This window comes from Schistocerca nitens, chromosome 8 (assembly GCF_023898315.1).
Source record: "Schistocerca nitens isolate TAMUIC-IGC-003100 chromosome 8, iqSchNite1.1, whole genome shotgun sequence".
NCBI lineage: Eukaryota > Metazoa > Arthropoda > Insecta > Orthoptera > Acrididae > Schistocerca > Schistocerca nitens.
Genome location: NC_064621.1, coordinates 209136766 through 209157405, shown reverse-complemented (window position 1 = coordinate 209157405; position 20640 = coordinate 209136766). Strand labels below are relative to the sequence as shown.

At 38.6% G+C, this 20640-nt stretch overlaps 1 protein-coding gene across 1 annotated transcript in view; it reads left to right on the top strand.

Moving 5' to 3' along the window:
• The window catches only part of LOC126198691 (centrosomal protein of 135 kDa), a 407813-nt gene extending 392828 nt beyond the window's left edge, over positions 1-14985 (top strand). The window contains exon 23 of the mRNA XM_049935187.1: positions 14777-14985. Coding sequence (XP_049791144.1) covers positions 14777-14792 — 16 coding nt within the window. The 3' untranslated portion in view covers positions 14793-14985. The remainder of the gene's footprint in view (positions 1-14776) is intronic.
• Positions 14986-20640: the final 5655 nt, after the last annotated feature.

The following is a 20640-nucleotide window of genomic DNA, read 5'->3' as shown; positions in this document are numbered from 1 at the left end:
GGGAAAAGGAACATACAGTTTAAAGTGGAATCTGAACTACTACTTGTTTCTGGCGACTCCTCACATTGTTGAGAGGTGAAAGCTAGACTAGAACGAAGTTGCAAAATCCATGGTCCAGCTGAGATTCAATCCCGGACCAATCAGTTTCCAGGCATATGCTTTACCACTGAACCAGCAGGCCCGACGTGTATATAGATAGTTTATCTATAGGTTTTAAAGAGTGAATATGTGAGTAGCAAAATATGTCACATATATGGCCCTATCGTTTGATCACTTTGCCTTAGAAGCTTAAATTATATACACTGCCAAGAGACCGTAGACCTTAGTGTTCAACATAAATTTCAGCTTGATGCTCCTGAGAAAAAGGGGTCCTTACAGGTGGCCCTATCTTTGTATTGCACTGAATAACAAACTTAAATTTTTTACACCACCAGACCTTAATATTTGACATTAATTTCAACTTGATACTTCTACCCATTCATAAGAAAAAGGGTTCTTGCCAAGCTAAACAGATGGATGGACAAAAAATAGAAAAAACAGGTGACGTAATTACCAATTAACAGCTCTGGATTTTTCTCTTTACTTGTTCTGTGAAACCTATCTGTCCCTGACAAAAACAAGTCTTCACAGACTGACAGGCAGACAGATCAGCAACAAAGTGATCCTATAAGGGTTCCAATTTTGCCAGTTGAGATACAGAACCCCCAAAAAAATCTTTTGTATGCTCCAGGCACAGTCAGGTGTAACTCAGTAGTGACATTGGTTGGTGCATTTTGTCATGTGACATGGTCCCTTGCAAATCATTCATCTGAGGTATGTAGAAGCACAGATTGGTGCATGTCAACTGGACTTAACAAACTATTGAAGGAAGCAAGAAGGACTCACTCTGATGACTCTCAAAGCTATTGACAGCTTCTATCAGCAGTTTCATTAGTTAATCATGAATAACAGCTAGCACCAGAGCAATGTTACCTTGAAAAAACTTGATTTGTAAGTGCCTTTTTAAGGTTAGAAGAGTTTTTTATTTTTTTAAATTCAGGATGAGTCTTTTACTGTGCAGCAGTGTACAGGCTTGTCAAATCCAAACTGTATGTCAGACTGAAACCTAGAACTCTTCATGTGCAATGCTTTTAACAGTTGGGTATGCAGTCTCTCTCTCTCTCTCTCTCTCTCTCTCTCTCTCTCTCTCTATAATGTTGTCTGTCCTTCAGAGTGTGTGATTTATTTCATCTATAATCTGTAGGTATCAGTGACAGTTCTTACTGCAGCAACAGAAGTTTCTATCATGTATTTGCAAAAGATTAAGGAGCAGATCACATCTGTCAGCTGGAAGAAGTAGAATTTCTTATTAGAAGAGATGGTAATATTTGTAGTATAGACAGTGTTGTTCCCAGGCTCCTTGAAATGAGAGGTTTGTAACGGAAATGGAGACTGATTTCAGGCAGTGTACATAAATAAAAATTTAAGTTTTCATTTGTTGAAAATCGTATATCTCCAAAAGTTCTTGACCAATTGCTTTAGGGTGCATTTTTAGGCACCTATTTCTTTAATATATGGTATGCAATATGTATAACTTTTGAGATTTTTTGTAACAGCCTTTCTTTATCATTAAATTTATAAAAAATTATATATTAAATTACATTAAAATCATGTATATAAAAACACGTACATATACCAGTGCAACATTATGTCAAAATTTCAAAGCATTCAGTCAGAAATTTGCAATTAGGGACATCTACATTTTCCATATGTAGATATTCATTTCTTCAAAATTGCAAATCTCTGAACATTCTTCATGCTGTGAAATTTTGACACAACATTGCATTCGAATACCCGGATGTTTTTATATATCTACTGGAATGCCATCTGGTATATATGTAATAAAAATATAAATGTTAGTTTGATAAAAATCATTATTCACTGAAACTTCTTGACTGACTGTTCTGAAATTTTGACACAACATAGACTCCTAATTTGGGTGTGTTGTTTTTAGGTATATATATCTCTTTTTAATGCATATAGGGAAAACTTTGTCACCATAAATCTCAAAATGGACATTTCCAATTTAGTTCCAATTTTTTCACATTACTGTAATAAACATTTAGACGTGTGTGTGTGTGTGTGTGTGTGTACAAATACATATATTGTTGGTTTATTTACTACAGAATCTGAATATGTAATAGCAATAAGCAAGGTTCAGGGTCAGAGAGAGGAGGGAAGAGGAGATGGACAGAGGGGTGGGAGGAAATGGAAACAGAAAAGAGGAAGGAGGAGGTGGACATAGAGGGGGGGTGGGGGGGGGGGAGGCATGAGGAGATGAAGACATAGGGGAGTAGAAGATGGACAGAGACATTGGAGAGAAGATTACAATATATATCCATTTCCCATACATATTAGAAATGTGTATTTTCTCTGTTTCTTTCTTTTCCTTTTAAGTGGACTAAGAAACAGCAAAGTTTGGCCAGGTACAGCTAGTACAAAAATAAATCTGAACAATTAATTTTTCTATTTAAGTTATTAAAAAGTAATATTTTGTTGTTAGAACACTTAAAATCCACATCTACTCCTGACTCAGAGAGCTAAAATGTCAATAGTGAACCAGAATACCAACAGTTGTAGGAAATGACAGCATAAAATGTAGTCCATAATTATCATTCATAATTTTAGTATTGGAAATTTTGGATTTTTAGGTGCAAAAATGTGATGATAGTGTCTTGCACTGACAAATTGTCTTTCTTTCTTCATTGTGTTGTACATGAAGAGTCAAAACATTCCTGCAGAAGATGTTAAGATACCTTTTCTACTTCTCTCTCTCTCTCCCACTATTTCACTACTTTTTAAAAACCAAAATTCTGTGCAAACTTTTGAATTCATGTCCATGCAAAACTGTGTTAGGCCAAAACACAGACATTCAACACTGGGCCTAAACATAAAGTAAATGAAATCTATCATGAAAGAGTGAAAAGTACAGAAGTAGCAAAGAAAAATGCTACAATAGTAGTGTATAAGTTCCCTGATCATACAGACATCAGTGGAGGAGACTATAATAATCTAACAATCAGTTGGGATTGTTACAGTTTTGTAAGTGGTGGCATGATGAGATATTCTGTGTTGATTGTCATGTCCATGTAGAAAGCTGCACAGTCCATGCAGCTACGAATTCTTTGCCACGATTTTGACCATCTCTCGTGGTGCTCTGATATGAGGAATGTCCTACCCACTATCCTTCCCACCCCTCTCACAGTTGTATTCCACTGCCCATCCCTTTTCCATCCGTGGTCTCCAAACCCTTGCCTCATGGCCCATATATCTGCAATAGATCTAGATGCAATACATGTCCTGTACTTGCTCCCACCACCACCACCACCACCACATACTACAGTTCAGCAATAGGCATCACCTACCACATCAAGGGCAGGGCTACCTGTGAAAGCAGTCATGTGGTCTACAAACTTGGCTCCAACCACAGTGCAGCCCTGCCTTGTTCCTACCATGTTCCTGCACACTCCCACAAGCAGCACTACACTCTCTCCCACCCACACTCTGCTATCCCTCACCCTCACCCTCCCCCACCACACCCCAGCCTCATTACATACCACCACTCACAGGTGGCTTCTCCCATCAGGTTTCTGTATGCAGTCTGGTGTTAGTGGACAGAGACAGTGATCATGAGTGTGTGAGTTTAACCTTAGAAGGCCCTTTGATTGAAAGCTCAAATGTATAGCAGTCTTTTTGATGTTTCTGTTTGCAACTCAACGTCTTCTCTATGTGATATTTACAGAATGGAATAGTTAATTGCTTCAGCCATGAATCATATTGCTTATGCACAACTCTGAACTGACACACATGTAATTATTGCTTTTATTTGTTGCCTGTATTGCTTTGTGCATTACAGTGTGTTAAGATAAATTTTGATGGACCAGATCATTTAATATTTGATATGCAGTGGTAATATATTTGTATACTACACTACTATAATTATACAGTTTTAACAATTTTTATAGTACTCGTATACAGTTTAGCAGGTTGAATTAAACCAGTTGATATTTATAGATTTCATTAACATTAGTGGGATTGTTACACTAGACGTAGTCAATTTTTCAATAAAACTTCAAGTGTTTGAAATGCAAAAGGAAGTAATATAACAATCAAAATAGCAATCATGTGCTAATTTGGACTCTGATTTAGACTGAAGCCATTGAAAATGTGTACAATAATGCTCCTTCACATTCCCCACAAACACTCATACAATTTCACCATTCTGCACTGCACTCTCTCAAGAGAATGTTTGCACAGCATGTTTTATTGATGAAAATGCACGAGTCATGGAAAAAAGGACTCTAGAAAGATTAGCAAATTTATTATGCAGTGTGTACAGTTGGTGCACAGCTCTTATTGCCATATAATGACTTCACATTGTCAAGCAACAATAAAATAGAATTAGGGAATTACTTTAATTTGATTAACTCAGGATTTTGTTTGTTAATCCAGCAGAGTACAATCCTCTCGGTGCTGATTATCTGAGAAAGAGTTAGTGTGCTACATACATACATACATACATACATACATACAATAACAGAAGAAATGGTAAATCCTGTAATATTTTTAAAAGTATTATTGAATGGTTTTCCACAAAAGATACTGCTCTCAATTTCAAAGACACGACATATTCAGTTCTACACATCTGCGGATACTAAAGCACTTACATGGTAGGTGAGAATTTAAATTGGAACAAACACATCATTGAACTCCTAAAACAACTTAGTTCAGTGACACTGAAGTGAGAACATGTGGTTATTGCCACTTACATGCCAGTCATACAGTTCGCCTGATTTACTGCCACACCTACGTACTGTGTTCAGGATGTAGTCTATAGGGACAGTGTGGTGACGGAAATGGATAAGTACATGTTTGCCAAAAATATATTTATTCTTCACAAATGAGTAAATGAACAAGTGACAAAAAGGAAATCTGATTACAATGTCTCTTAAATGGCAATCTTAGCAAGGTGATGCATTGCTGTTCCACTGGAACACTGTCCTAGAGGATATACACTCCTCAGTGATGAGCCCATTGACTGATCACCTGACCATGGGAGAATTTTGGACACGTGTCCAGAACGAAGTGAACTTTACCCATGATCATGAGGTGCCAGGTATATTGCGGATGTGATGAAGTGAGAGCAAAAATAAACAGTGTGCACCAAACAAACCTCCGTATGCGTCCATGGGGAGCCTGCATTAAGCTCTACTCAAGTAGTCCGTGGATTGCAGTTATAGACTGTGGAAAGACTTGTTTGTACTGTACAGTGCTTAGTTTGGACTGCTGTTGCTTTTTGTTGACCAATGCCCGTGCACACCATATGTTTCCAATTATGCCTGTTAGTAAGTAGGCACACTGATGGATAATTGATGCAGCTATCTTTTGCTGGCTGTGAACAGTTGTGGTCAGTTCATGCATTTTTTGCAACACGGCTGTCACAACATTTCCACTTAAAATCTTTACAAATCTTGCTGAGAGACTAGTAAGGTGACATTTTTTCACATTTCCATTCAACAATGTTATATGATATAATGTTCTGGGTAACAGATTTTTGAAAACAAAAAAAGTCTGCATTGCCCAAAATTGTGCACTGCGAATAATACAAGGTTCTCACCAATGAATATTTTGTAGATAACTTTTCAAGGAATTAGTTAGTTCACATTGTATTTATTCCCCCATGAAGTTGGTTGTAAGTGATTACACAATAACAATATCAGAAGAAAAGATGACGTATGTTACTCCATGTAATGTTGTTTTTAGCACAAAAATGGATGAACAGTGCTGCAGCCAAAACATTTGATCTCTTGCACAGTGATATAAAATGTCTGACAGACACCAAAGTTAAATTTAAAGACAAACTAAAACAGTTTTTCCTTGACAGCTCCTTCTATTCTGTAGTATAATTTTTAGTTTTGTAATCTGTGAAAGGTGGTGGGTAGGAATTACTAACTCACGTTTGTATTTTTTTTATTTTAATGTAAATGGTCAGCATGTAGTCATAGCTACAAACGAATGTGTAATTTGAATGTAAAATGACTCATTCTGCATCATTACGATTAAGCATGCAAATGATCTATGGAGCATGAAACTAACTAACCAGTAGTACACCAGAGAAGTCGCTACTATTTCATGTGGATGAAGATTCAGTTGTAGCACATCTTCACAGACCTCTCAGTGACATGGCAGTTGTGCATAGCAGCAGCAGTTATTGTACATAATCCATTTTCATCGTACAATAAACACTGCAATAAAGTGCAATACTTGGGTCCTGCAGCAGCAAAGAAATGCAAACTTCATAGTAAAGTGCCTTGCGGTGAATATGTTGTGGTAAGTGATAATTTGTATGAGACCAAGACTTGTGCAGAGATTTCCTGCTTTTCACATGCGGTCACCTGAAGCATTAGCTTATCTGACCACACCTCCAAATCTGAATCTGACTGATATTGTCACTGATGTTTCCACCTGTGGATTCTGTTCATTGCTATCAGAGTTCTCTGATAGCCCTGTACCAGATCATTTCTCCTAGTGATGTTATTCACATATACCCCATGGAAGAACATCTGCATGCAGTATTTTGTAATTGTATGTGGAAATATCATTTACAATTAAAAGGTGATTAAGGTGACTGCAACCAAGCCCTGGCTGGCAGAAATTTGCAGTTGTCACAACATATTCATTACACTGCTGATTAGGGTATCTGAATGGTTTGCAAAGAAATCATTTCATGTAAGTACATTTAATTCACTTCATATAAAGTGTCATGTGCTGTTGCTTACATTTCTACATAGCTAGCCCAGTCGTTATCCTCCTGACTTTTCCACACTCTTATAGTTTCACAACACCAGGGCTCAAATTCTGTTATTAAAATTACTTGAATTTTGATATTTATTTTCTCACTGTACCAGGTCCAAATTCGAGTCCAAACAAGTGGTACCTGGAGCTTCAAATTTTTAATTTTTGTCACTTGTAATCCTGCTTCCTTTGTACAATAACCTACTATATCTTGCAGCCTGTTATGATTACAACATAGTTTTAGCTGTAGTCTGTACCATGTCATACAGTATTCTATGTAAGTACAAGCTGTGGGCAGGTTTGTTGTGCTGTTACTGCAGGACTTGCCCTGCCACTCGTGCTCTGTCTCCGACTCGGCGATCTGCCAGCCCGGGCGCAACAGCTTCTTCCCTACGTTACAAGATTCCTTCGCGACCAGTTTCAGCACGATCTGCTCTTCTGCCTACTCACTGCTTGTGTCCTGACCCTGAAACCAGTAGTATCTAAAGTTCTTTGCTACAAAGTACTAACAACAAACGTGTTATACCTTAGCACCTACAAGTTCTTTCTGAAACACGTATGTAGTAGTTGCCAAATTTTGTTTTGTTGTATTTAAAATTAATGCGTGTGTCAACTGGTGTAATAAAACATTTGCCAACAGTTTTGTGGTTTTTAGTAGACATTGAATGTGAACTCGGAAAGTTATATCGATACCCCTTTTATCAAAACAGACACTGACACGTGATATATAGTTACCCGTGTTTGTTACATACATTTTGAAATCCCCTTAGATGTATTACTGTGGATTATTTTTGCATTGTTATCAGAACACAGGCAAACTAATACTTGGTATTTGAAGAAGATGTAAATGATTACCCAAAACACCATGTATTGGACAGTGGTCCGTGACTGTAATTGGGGATGTCCGTGTCAGTTTACATTGTGCCCAAGGACACATAGGATGCATCTACAAGGACATATGTAATTCACATTGCATCTCCGCAAACAGCCATTTTGAAAATCATCTATGTAATATATCACACCCACCTCCCCAGATTATTGCTGAAAATAGTTGGAAAATTGATCTAACATGAAGTAAGAGATGCGCTAGCAACCGTTATAGGAGACAAGCTGTTACCTTACATAAAATAAATAAAAATTCTGATGATTATTTAGTTAATGATAACTTTAATCAGAAAGTGCACAGCAGTCATTCAGCAATGGGAAATATTGTTTTGCTGTTGCTTTAAGCCTTGCTCTGCTAACCATTCTCTGGCCACAATTTGCTTTGTACTTCCTACAAGACAATACTCCAGCCTTGCCTTAATCAACGTCAAACAGTAAGCCACCAGTACAAGAAGGCACTGTCTGGACAGCTGGCTACATTCACAGTCTCTCACAACAATAATCAAAGTGACAGTAAGCAAATGATATAACAAAATAATGATCTATGTAAACACACATAAACAGAAAATCTGAATTAAGGCTAACTCACTTCTGAGTGGTTGATTTGAGATAAGGGGACCAAACAGCGAGGCCATCAGTTCCATCAGATTAGAGAAGGATGCGGAAGGAAGTTGACCATGCACTTTCAGAGGAACCATCCTGGCATTTGCCTGCAGTGATTTAGGGAAATCACAGAAAACATAAATCAGGATGGCTGGACACGGGCTTGAACCGTCTTCCTCCAGAATGCGAGTCCAGTATGCTAACCACTGCGCCACCTTGCTCGATCTCCATTCTGAATTGGGAATAAGAGAAGTGTAGAGTGGTTGTAAGGTTGGAGTAGTCAAAACAAGCCTTTTTGAGGCATCTTCAGAATTTCTGCATGGAAAAAAATACGTAAAAACAGATGATGGCTACAGCCCTATCTGGCAGGAGAAGGTGGTAGTAACTTATTTAAAATACTACAATAACACCTGAGTGAAGAAGGACTTACGACTAGTGTGTTATCCACAGTTCCTAAACATAACTAGCCATAACTTTTGGTATGCACCTAGATTGGAAAATATGTATAAATATTTATTTATTTTGCCCTAGACCAGTAACGAAGGGCCAGATTGGTATGGAATCATAAAAGGAGATGATAATTCTTATCTTCTGCAAAGGCATGCACTTATGGTAAGATAGAGCCACACTTCTAATCTTGACACAAATAGTGGAAAACAAATTGCAGTGGCTGTGAATACATGACCTCGTATGTGCACACTCTGAGAGACTGGCAGCTGGATGCTGCTGATGCAGTGCAGGAAATGTCCACTAGGTGGCTTTTGGATGTTTTAAAGTACACTATATAAAAATAAAGTAAAACATATAGCGGTAGTTAATGTCAAAAGGGTAGGGATCTATTAATTGTCAGCAGTTCAAACTTACGGCGAATGATGGTACCCCTTAGGGTAATGGCAGCAAGGGACATGAAAGGACACCAGGTGCACTCAATGTGTATCCTTAGGGGGCCACATTCAATGTGTTGAAGAGGCTATTCTGGCAGCTATTGAGAGAACAGGGTGCAAACAACTGCAGATTGTGGTGAATATTGGAACATGCCTGTTGTGTGGGCTCTGAGGTCAGTCTTGGGTCATTCCAGCAACTGGCAGAGAAGGTTGAGGAGACCAACCTTGCATGTATAGTTTCAGTGAAGCTCACAGTAGGCAGCATTGTCCCTAGAACTGATTGTGGTGCTTTGGTTCTGAGTCAAGTGGAAGGACTGAACCAGAGACTCCGAAGGTTCTGTGACAAGCTAGGCTGGGACTGTCTGGACTTGCACTATAGGGGTCAGAACTGTAGTGCCCCTGTAAATAGGTCAGGTGTGCACTACACATCAGAGGCTGCTATTTCAGTAGCTTACTGTGTGTGGGGTGCGCACGAGGCTTTTTTCAGATATGGTGACTCTCCATCCAAACCAGATGATGATAGCTGTATGGAACCCAGAAGTGTCCGCATAAGATTGAAAGAAATGCCTCCCGTGGGTCAGAGTATTTAAATTCTAATGGTAAGCTACCGAAGCATTTGTAACAAAGTGCCAAGTGAACAGCACATGAAAAATGGTGAAGTTCACATAATTCTAGGTACAGAAAGCTGGTTGAAACCTGAAATTGATAGCAGTGGGAATTTTGGGGAAAATTAAAGTGCATAAACGAAGGGATAGGCAAATGGGAAATGGAGATGGTGTATTTGTCACGGTAGACAAGAAACTCATATCCACCAAGATAAAAATTAAAGCTGCATGTGAGACTGTTTGGGCAAGACTCAGAATCAGGAGTAGACATAAAATGATAATTGGATCCTTCTATTGCCCACCAGGCTGATCTCCTGACGTAACCAAAAGCTTTAGAGAAAACTTCAGTTCACTTGTATGCAAGTTCCCCAGTCATACTGTAATCCTTGGTGGAGACTTTAATCATCCAACAATTAATTGGGAAAATTACAGTTTTGTTAGTGGTGGGCGTGATAAAACATCTGTGAAACTTTACTAAATATCTTCTCTGGAAACTACCTAGAACAGATAGTCTGGTTCCTTCAATCCCACAGACCAACCAACCAACCAAATCATGGTTGAAATATATTGGATCCATTGGCAGTAAATAGACCTGACCTCTTTGAGGATGTCCACATTGAAACTGGTGTTAGTGACCAAGACATGGTTGTAGCAACAATGATTACCAAAGTACAAAGGGCAACTAAAACAAACAGAAAGATATATAAGCTCAGTAAACTAGATAAAAAATCGGTAGTGCCATATCTCAATGAGGCACTTGATACTTTCAGCACGTCAGGAGTATTTAGAGGAACTCTGGCTCGGGTTTAAAAGAGTAGTTGACCACACATTGGCTAGATATGTACCCAGTAGAACAGTCACTGGGGAACCTCCATGGTATACAGTCACTGTAAAGAATCTTTTAAAGAAACAGAGATTACTGCATAATATGTTAAAACAAAGCATAGAGCTATGGATAGAAAGATGCTGAAGAAAACACGTTTGGCCATCAAGAGAGCAATTGTGATGCCTTCAGTGAGTGCTGTAGCAGAATATTGTCAAATGACATTTCACAAAGTCAAAAGAAATTTTGGTCGTATGTAAAGTCTGTTAGTGGCACGAAAGTTAGTGTACAGTCCCTAGTGGACAAGCTAGGAACTGAAATTGAGGGTAGCAAAGCAAAAGCTGAAATGCTTAACTCCATTTTCAAATGGTCCTTTAGAAAGGATAAGCCAGGAGGATCACCCCAATTTAATCCTCATACCACTGAAAAGGTGATTGAAATAAGTATTAGTGTCAGTGGATTTGAGAAACAGCTGAAATAATTAAAACTGAAAAAAGCTCCAAGCTCCGATGGAATCCCGGTCAGATTTTATACTGAATTTTTGGTTGAGTTAGCCTCTCTTCTAATTACAATCTATCTTAAATCCCTCAAACAAAAAACTGTGCTCAGTTCTAGGAAAAAGGCACAGGTCGAAACCGTCTACAAGAAGGGTAGTAGAAGTGATCCACAAAACTGCTGTCCAGTATCCTTGACATTGATTTGTTGTAGAATCTTAGAACATATCCTGAGCTCAGACATAATGAGGTATCTTGAAAGAATGACTTCCTCAATGCCAACCAGCATGGATTTCGAAAACATTGATCATGTGAAACCCAAAACCCATCTCACACTTTCCTCACCTGACATACTGAAAGTTTCGGATCAAGGCAACAAGGTAGTTGCACTGTTTTTGATTTCTGAAAAGCATTTGAGTCTGTACCGACCCTACACTTATTGTCAAAAGTACAATCATATGGGGTATCAAGTTAAATTTGTCACTGGATTGAGGACTTTTAGGTGTGGAGAGTACAGCATGTTATCTTGGATGGAGAGTCAGTGTCAGATTTGCCCCATGGAAGTTTGTTGGGACCCTTGCTGTGCATGTCGTATATTAATGACCTTGCAGACAATATTAATAGTAAAATCAGGCTTTTTGCAGATGATGCAGTTATCCATAATGGTGTACTATCTGAAAGAAGATGCATAAATATTCAGTCAGATCTTGATAAGATTTCTACGTGGTGCAGAGATTGGCAACTTGCTCTGAATCTTCAGAAATGTAAAATTTTGCACTTCACACACAAAAAAAAAAAGTTGTATTCTACGGCTACAATATCAGTGAGCCACTGTTGGAATTGGCCAAGTAATACAAATACCTGGGTGTAACGCTTTGTAGGGTTATGAAATGGAATGATCACATAGGTTCAGTCATGGGTAAAGCAGATGGTAGATTTTGGTATATTGGTAGAATACTGGGGAAGTGCAATCAACCTACAAAAGAGATTGCTTACAAATCACTCATGTGGGTGTTTTAGAATATTGCTGAGGTGTGTGGGACCCATAGCAGATAAGACTAACAGGGGATATTGAACTTAAACAGAAAAGGGCAGCATGAATGGTTACAGGTTTGTTTAATCTATGGGAGAGTGTCACAAGGATACTGAAGGAACTTAACTGGCAGGTTCTTGAAGACAGACATAAACTACCTTGAGAAAGTCTATTAACAAAGTTTCAAGAACTGGCTTTAAATGATTATTGAAGGGATATATTACATTCCTCTATGTATCATTCACATAGGGATCATGAGGATAAGATTAGAATAATTACTGCATGCACCGAGACATTCAAACATTCTTCCCACACTCAACACGTGAATGGAATGGGAAGGCACCCTAATGACTGGTGCAATGGAATATACGCTCTGCCATGCACCTCACAATGGTTTGCAGAGTGTTGATGTAGATGTGGAATACAAATGAAAAAATAGGTTTAAAATAGGTCATCAAGTAAAACAAATGTGAAAACTATTAAAGAAGATATAAAGTATCTAACAGCTGGGGGCCATGTGTCGGCACCAAAAGTGAAGATGAGAAGTCCATAAGAAATATATGAACATTACAGCTCATTTACCAACCAGAAATAAATTAACATCTTTGTGAGGAGAGTTATACCAGAGCTCAGCTATATGCTTTGAAACATTGTCATCATTGAATCATAAAACATTTGATTCTTGGTAATCAGTTGGTCATTGAGACTTATATCTTTATCTGCATGAGAGTGTTTCACAGTCTCTATTTCCTCCAGCTAAGTCAGTGTTTTATTTTTAGGGTCACAATGCAAAATTTGGAGAAAATCTAAAACAATCTCTGCATGTTCACCAGCTTTTAAATGGAAGAATTATTTTTAACTGCATCCATTTTAGTAAGCATATGTTCTTGATTATGGTTGAAGTAGAGAGGATATAAAATATAGACTTGCAATGGCAAGGGAAGTGTTTCTGAAGAATCGAAATTTGTTGACATCAAATATAGATTTAAGTGTCAGGAAGTCCTTTCTGAAAGTATTTGTATGGATTGTAGCCATGTATGGAAGTGAAACATGGACGATAAATAGTTTAGACAAGAAGAGAATAGAAGCTTTCAAAATGTGGTGCTACAGAAGAATGCTGAAGATTAGATGAGTAGATCACGTAACTAATGAGGAAGTACTGAATAGAATTGGGGAGAAGAGGAATTTGTGGCACAACTTGACTAGAAGAAGGGATTGGTTGGTAGGACACATTCTGAGGCATCAAGGGATCACCAATTTAGTATTGGAGGGAAGCGTGGAGGGTAAAAATCGTAGTGGGAGGCCAAGGGATAAATACACTAAGGTGATTCAGAAGGATGTAGGTTGCAGTATTTACTCAGATATGAAGAACCATGTACAGGATAGGGTAGTTGCATCAAACCAGTCTGGAATGAAGACCATAACAGTGCTCTTGAAATCTCATTCTGAACATCTAGCCAGTTTGCCCATTGTAATGTATAGAACACTGAGTGCATGTTAATTTATAAATGCCAGAATGGAAGAATTTGTCTTTACATGACTGTTCATTACATATAAAACGATACTGGACCTTGTCATGAGTGATGATGTAAGCTACATTAACATTATAGCTCCTAGACAGCCTACTGAGCTGATAGGAAATGCTATCCAATAAAGGTAGGACAACAGACATTGCATTTGGAGTTAGAGAGTTGGCATATGTTATAGCAAGCAAGTGATACATCTTTATTTCTCAAGTAGATTTTTACAATCCACATTACGTAAAGCTGTGGGAAGTTGACTAAAAATACTGACAAAGTGTTCCTGAGACACATTTTCAGAGTTTCTTGTCTGTACATGTACAGCATAATTTGATTGAGACTCCAGTAATTAGAACTGTTTTATTACTAGAATACCTTGAAAGGATTGTGTATGCATTATCCTTGCTGTATGAGTTTGCCTTACTACCTGGAGACTTTCCAAAAGAGCTGGAGCTACAGACATGAGAACTTTGAAACTTAATACAACATTCTTTGAACAGTGAATCAGTAAATGGAAAATAGTTAATTGAAGTCTGCTGTGTAAACATAAACATGGCAGTTGTGTTAGTCATTAGCTCTAAGAACATCTCTGTCCTGTTTGAAGAACATAAAAACTACAATGGCTCCAGGAAAGCTGTATGCGGTATTATGAAGAGCATGCTTTGAAACTGCCAACGGAATGAAATATTAGTTTTCTTTTGAGAAGCTATTTTTCATTTTTAAAATCAGTTACCACTTCTGTACTTTCTATCTTTTTTTTAAAGATATGTTTCATATCTAATGAAAATCAGATGCATGTTTGCATGAACTCATCTTTAAATTTTTATTTAGTTACTCAAATGGCTTCAGATATTTATCAGGTGTTTTATAACCATTCAGTCCATTTACATTCTTTAATTACATTGAAATGATTGTTATTAGTAGAAGACTGTTACAAAAGGTATCCTATTATCTGTGTGTTATTGCTGCTCCTTAAAAATATAGTTTTAAGTAAATATTACTTTGTCAGAATTTCAGTCTTGTTGTGCGACATTTGTTATTTGTCTTTGGATATTTATGAGTCATCTGTAATTTATACTATGCTCATATTTACAGTTACAGCACATTGTAACATACTGAATGCTGTGAGATGCAGAAAGAAGACTCCAGGACTCTCAGTACTGAAGATACCCATTAGAGAAGAACAACCTCAATTGCACTTCAATGCAATTGAGACCACAGTTTTAATCATGATGTCCATAATGTGTGTGTATGTGTATGTATTTTAACAAAGAAGTTAACTAGGCAATATTTGCCTTGGCATATCTGTAGCTGTTTATTGTTTACTTATTGCCTCTTGTCTCTCCTTATCAGGTCCTCCCCTTTTTAACACTATTAAACACTGCATTCAGTCGGGAGAATCAATCGTGTGGACAATTTGTTCCTTTTACGAAAGATTGCAAATTCCAGATGTGTACGAAGCCTTTTTGGACGATTTAACACAGACTCAGTGATTGCAGGCTCTCTTCGACACAGCTGAAACTTCCCCACTAATTACAGGGCCAACGTGATCATCAAATGGTTCAGAAAAAACTCATTCGTTCATTCACTCCGGAACAAAAAGTCACAAACCTTATTTATGAAAGAAATTGTGTATTAAATCCATCTCCATTACATGTCTAGATCTCCGGTGATTCCACGTCTTAATTATTTTCCTTTTACAGTCTCTTTCTCTTCAAACAAACCGCTGGTGGCACAAATGTTAAGTGGCTCGATTTAGCGAGAAGAAAATCAGAATATGTATCTCTCAGAAACACGTCAATCCCTCAATCCCTACACCAGAAGCTGTCCTAGTTACCACTCTAACAACCATGGAGAATGCATATATGCATCTCTGTTATTTCAAAGAATAAACGCACTAGAAAATACTTTGGCGTCGTCTAGCTGTCGCCGCATATGTTACGAGAAAATCAGATCAGATACTTTTCCAAAGTGAATGAATGTGGATGGTTTGATTGACAATGATTAATTGGTGCGTGGTAGAGGGTATTTTCTGTGGGGACATTACAACTTCTCACCAGATCCAACTTTCTTTACTTTTTCCCCCCATAATTTTTCTATTTAATGTTGACTTTTGTCTTAAAATTTATAAAATTTTCTAGAATTTCTTAACAAATCATATAAATTTTGAACAAGCCTTTGAGAGACACTGCAGTAGCCGTACACACAGAGAAGGTTTTCAGTAGCTTGTGACAGAACAGGAGGATTCTTTCCATCTGTTATGTTTTTCTACTCCCAGAAATAACCAATTCTTTTTTGCTAATTTTCATGTTTTTAACATGTTTACCTGTTGACATGCAGCAGTTGCTTGAGAACGCAAAGTTCCTAAAACGATGAACTTTTACTTACATTTATTATTCAGATTGTTATTAAAAATGTTCTGATTCCATTTGTGGAATTAGTTTTCATTAGGGCACTGTTAATTAAAAGTTACAGTTAATAGTGAGCTAATACTTATATTTGAGAAGGGTATCTACAATATTTGAAAGTTTAGTACTCTGGTTTTCCTGCAAAGTATTTTAAATTACCAAAAGCTAATTATTTTCTGCAATAATGAAACTTTGAATTTCGAAACCAGTAACATTTTCCATTGCAGATTTCATCAAAACCACTCTTAGATTCCAGGCTCTAACTGCTTACTTTTGTTACCTTAATTTTTCTGGACAAAGTGACATACAGCATTGATCAATTAACTCATTAATTAATAAATTCATGTAAGTTGCCATGTTTTGCAATGTGGCATCTATTCATGGGGATTCACATTGGGAAAGAAAAATAGTGTCCACATATTTTTATAATTATTGTAACCAGTGACATTTTCTGTAATCCTAAATTCCATTGATTCTTGTTATTTATCAAAAAAGTAAATTCCAACCTAGCCATTTTTAAAGCATTGTGTAGTTTTCAAAATAACAATTTGCTGTCATGCCCAACTATAAGTTGTTGGATGCTGCCGAAAACAGTCAGTCCTCGGTTTGAAATTAAACAAGCAACATCTGTGTCATAGGCAGAGTACCTCGAGAAAGTTCAAAGAAGAGCAGTATATTCTGTATTATCGGAAATAGGAGAGAGGGTGTCACTGACACGGTACAGGATGTGAGGTGTAAATTGTTAATTTCTCACGAAATTTCAGTCACCAACTTTCTTTGCCTAATGCAAAAATATGTTATTGGTGCTGACGTACATAGGAAGAAATGATTGTCATAATAAAATATAGGTGTTCGCTTTTTCCGTGTGCTGTTCAAGATTGGAATAATATGGAATTATTGAGAAGCTCGTTTGATGAACCCTCTGCCAGACACTTAAGTGTGATTTGCAGAATATCCATCCATAAAGATGTAGATGAGACACTCTCGTGTTCACCCGCACCACTGTTATGTATCTTCTGTATGCGAGAATATCTACTCTTGTCGCCGCAGAATCAAATACTTTAATGATTAATTACTTTCAAGAGATCTGTGTAATTTAAATTAACGAATGTCTGAAATGAACTATGTTATGATTGTCAATGAAGTGAGTGAGTGTTGGATGTAGTGATGTTAATCATGGACTGCCTTAAATGAACCACCAAAGTGTACTCATCTTTAGCAAATTACTAAAGGACTGAGCTAAATGTGAACTGTATCAATTTTAGATAAATGTGTACTGTTTATTTTGTGCCTTAATTGAAAACTTTGCCACTGTACTTGTGCATGGTGACCTAAAGACCTGCACTAATAACTGTAAGTGGTGTAAAAACTGGTCACCATAATTAATAAGTGAACTCTGCATGAAATAAAGAGAGAGAGGGAGAGGCAGAGAGAAGAACTGAGAGGGGGTGGGGGGGTGGGAGGGGGGGCAGTGTGTGTGTGTGTGTGTGTGTGTGTGTGTAATAAAGAGAGAGAGGGAGAGGCAGAGAGAAGAACTGAGAGGGGGTGGGAGGGGGGGGGCAGTGTGTGTGTGTGTGTGTGTGTGTGTGTGTGTTTTATTAAAAAATATGATGTCGAGTACATCAGTGTACCAAATTCTCTGTGAACTTAAAGAACCTTCCTGGCAGTGTTGACACAAGTTCTGGAAATCAGGGAATTTCAATTGTGTCAGGAAAATCAGGGAAATTTGAAAAAAAAAAGACCACTGGAAAAATCTCATTTTTGTCTCAGTATATGAAATGGTTTGTTTATTCAGGTGTCATGCATCGTCACTATCTGGGTGCAGCTGCTTCCCTACTCCCTCTTTCTTACTGCTTCTCTCCTTCCTACCACTCCCCTCAGCTTGCAGTCAGTGCTGCCACCACTTCTTGTTGCTAGCCCAGCAGTTGCTGACGAGAGGCAGGGAGGTGTGAGGAGTGGATTGTTTGGATCCGATTCTCATAGATGGTAGACGCAGCAGCTTGAGACAGCGGTTATGTGTGCATGAGGTGTGTCTGAGTGACTGTGAATATGTGTGCGCTCTCATTTTCTGAGAAAGGCTATGGCCGGAAATTTAGTTGTAGGAGTGTGATTGTCTTTCCTACATGTTTGTCTACCGCTCAGCGATCATCTTTACAGTGAGTTGCTATCTATCCTCATTGGTATTGATTCTCAGAGTATTTGCACAAGTTATCTGTTGCCTGGGTTGATCACAGTGGTCTCATTTCTTCAACATGGTGTCTGTGACACACGAACAGCTGGCCACACAAGTGGTTTTCCGCAATGGGCCAAAACTGCAGGTCATTTCTGTGGGTATCTCTAACAGATTTGGCCAATCTGAAGTCCTTCATTTCCCACTAATGTGCAGGCCTTGCCCATTGAATCTAGTCTCACTGATCTGCCCACAGGCAGGGTTTGTTTGTGTGTGGCATAATGCAGTGGATTTTCATGGTTTATCCGTGGACCCAGGATAGTTGTGCTCCTCAGCAGGCCAGAGGCCATGGGCGATGGATTTCAGGAAATGTGACTACCTCACCACAAATACATTGTACATTGGTCTTAATGAAACACACATACCATTTGGCTTGCTTTCTCCATACAAAACAGTTCATTACAAAAGATGTTGATTTTAGTACTCACGATTCTTGCTAACATGGGGGGGGGGGGGGGGGGGGGGGGGGGGGGGGAATACAGAAGTCCTTACATTTTTTGTTAATTATGTCTTTACTTACCATTCTCAAAACTGAGCAGGGGATAATAACTGTAAAATGATATTGTTCTGGTTTACACTGTAATACTAACCACTCATTGAGCAACCAAAAGAATATTGACTTTATGTAATTTCTCAGGTTTTTATTTGTGTGAAGAAGATTAATTCTTAGGTGCAGAACCAGATTGATTAAGCTCTTTTTCTTTACAATAATTTTATGACTGACTTTTTCATCTCCATCACATACTGCAAGCAGTTGTTTGTTGCCTAGAAGCCAAGTATTGTTGTTAACATGTTTGTGTCATGTGTAATGTACTTTCTTTCCTTCGTATTACACTACTGGCCATTAAAATTGCTTCACCACTAAGATGATGTGCTACAGACGCGAAATTTAGCCAACAGGAAGAAGATGCTGTGATATGCAAATGATTAGCTTTTCAGAGCATTCACACAAGGTTGGCGCCAGTGGCGACACCTACAATGTGCTGACATGAGGAAAGTTTCCAACCGATTGTGCAGCCACAAACAGCAGTTGACCAATGTTACCTGGTGAAACGTTGTTGTGATGCCTTGTGTAAGGAGGAGAAATGCATATCGTCACGTTTCTGACTTTGATAAAGGTTGGATTGTAGCCTATCGCGATTGCGATTTATCATATCACGACATTGCTGCTTGCATTGGTCGAGATCCAATGACTGTTAGCAGAATATGGAATCGATGGGTTCAGGAGGGTAATACGGAACGCCGTGCTGGATCCAAATGGCCTCATATCACTAGCACTCGGGATGACAGGCATCTTATCCGCATGGCTGTAATGGATTGTGCAGCCACGTCTCGATCTCTGAGTCAACAGATTGGGACGTTTGCAAGACGAAAACCATCTGCACAAACAGTTCGATGACGTTTTCGGCAGCATGGACTATCAGCTCGGAGACCATTGCTGGGGTTACCCTTGACGCTGCATCACAGACAGGAGTGCCTGCGATGGTGTACTCAACAACGAACCTGGGTACATGAATGGCAAAACGTCATTTTTCGGGTGAATCCAGGTTCTGTTTAGTGCATCATGATGGTCGCATTCGTGTTTGGTGACATCACGATGAACACACATTGGAAGCATGTATTCGTCATCGCCATACCGGTGTATCACCCGGTGTGATGGTATGGGGTGCCATTGGTTACACGTCTCTGTCACCTCTTGTTCGCATTGACAGCACTTTGAACAGTGGATGTCACATTTCAGATGTGTTACGACCCGTGGTTCTACCCTTCATTCAATCCCTGCGAAACCCTACATTTCAGCAGGATAATGCACGACTGCATGTTGCAGGTCCCATACGGGCCTTACTGGATACAGAAAATGTTCAACTGCGGCCCTGGCCAGCACATTCTCCATATCTCTCACCAATTGAAAACGTCTGGTCAATGGTGGCCGAGCAACTGGCTCATCACAATGCGCTAGTCACTACTCTTGATGAAGTGTGGTATCGTGTTGAAGCTGCATGGGCAGCTGTACCTGTACATGCCATCCAAGCTCTGTTTGACTCAATGCCCAGGCGTATCAAGGCCGTTATTACGGCCAGAGGTGGTTGTTCTGGATACTGATTTCTCAGGATCTATGCACCCAATTTGCATGAAAATGTAGTCACATGTCAGTTCTAGTATAATATATTTGTCCAATGAATACCCGTTTATCATCTGCATTTCTTCTTGGTGTAGCAATTTTAATGGCCAGTAGTGTATTTAGTTCCATTGGAAGAACAGGCTGACAATATCGTAACTGAGTGCTGGGTCCCATTCTTTGCTGACATTGAAATTTCCGT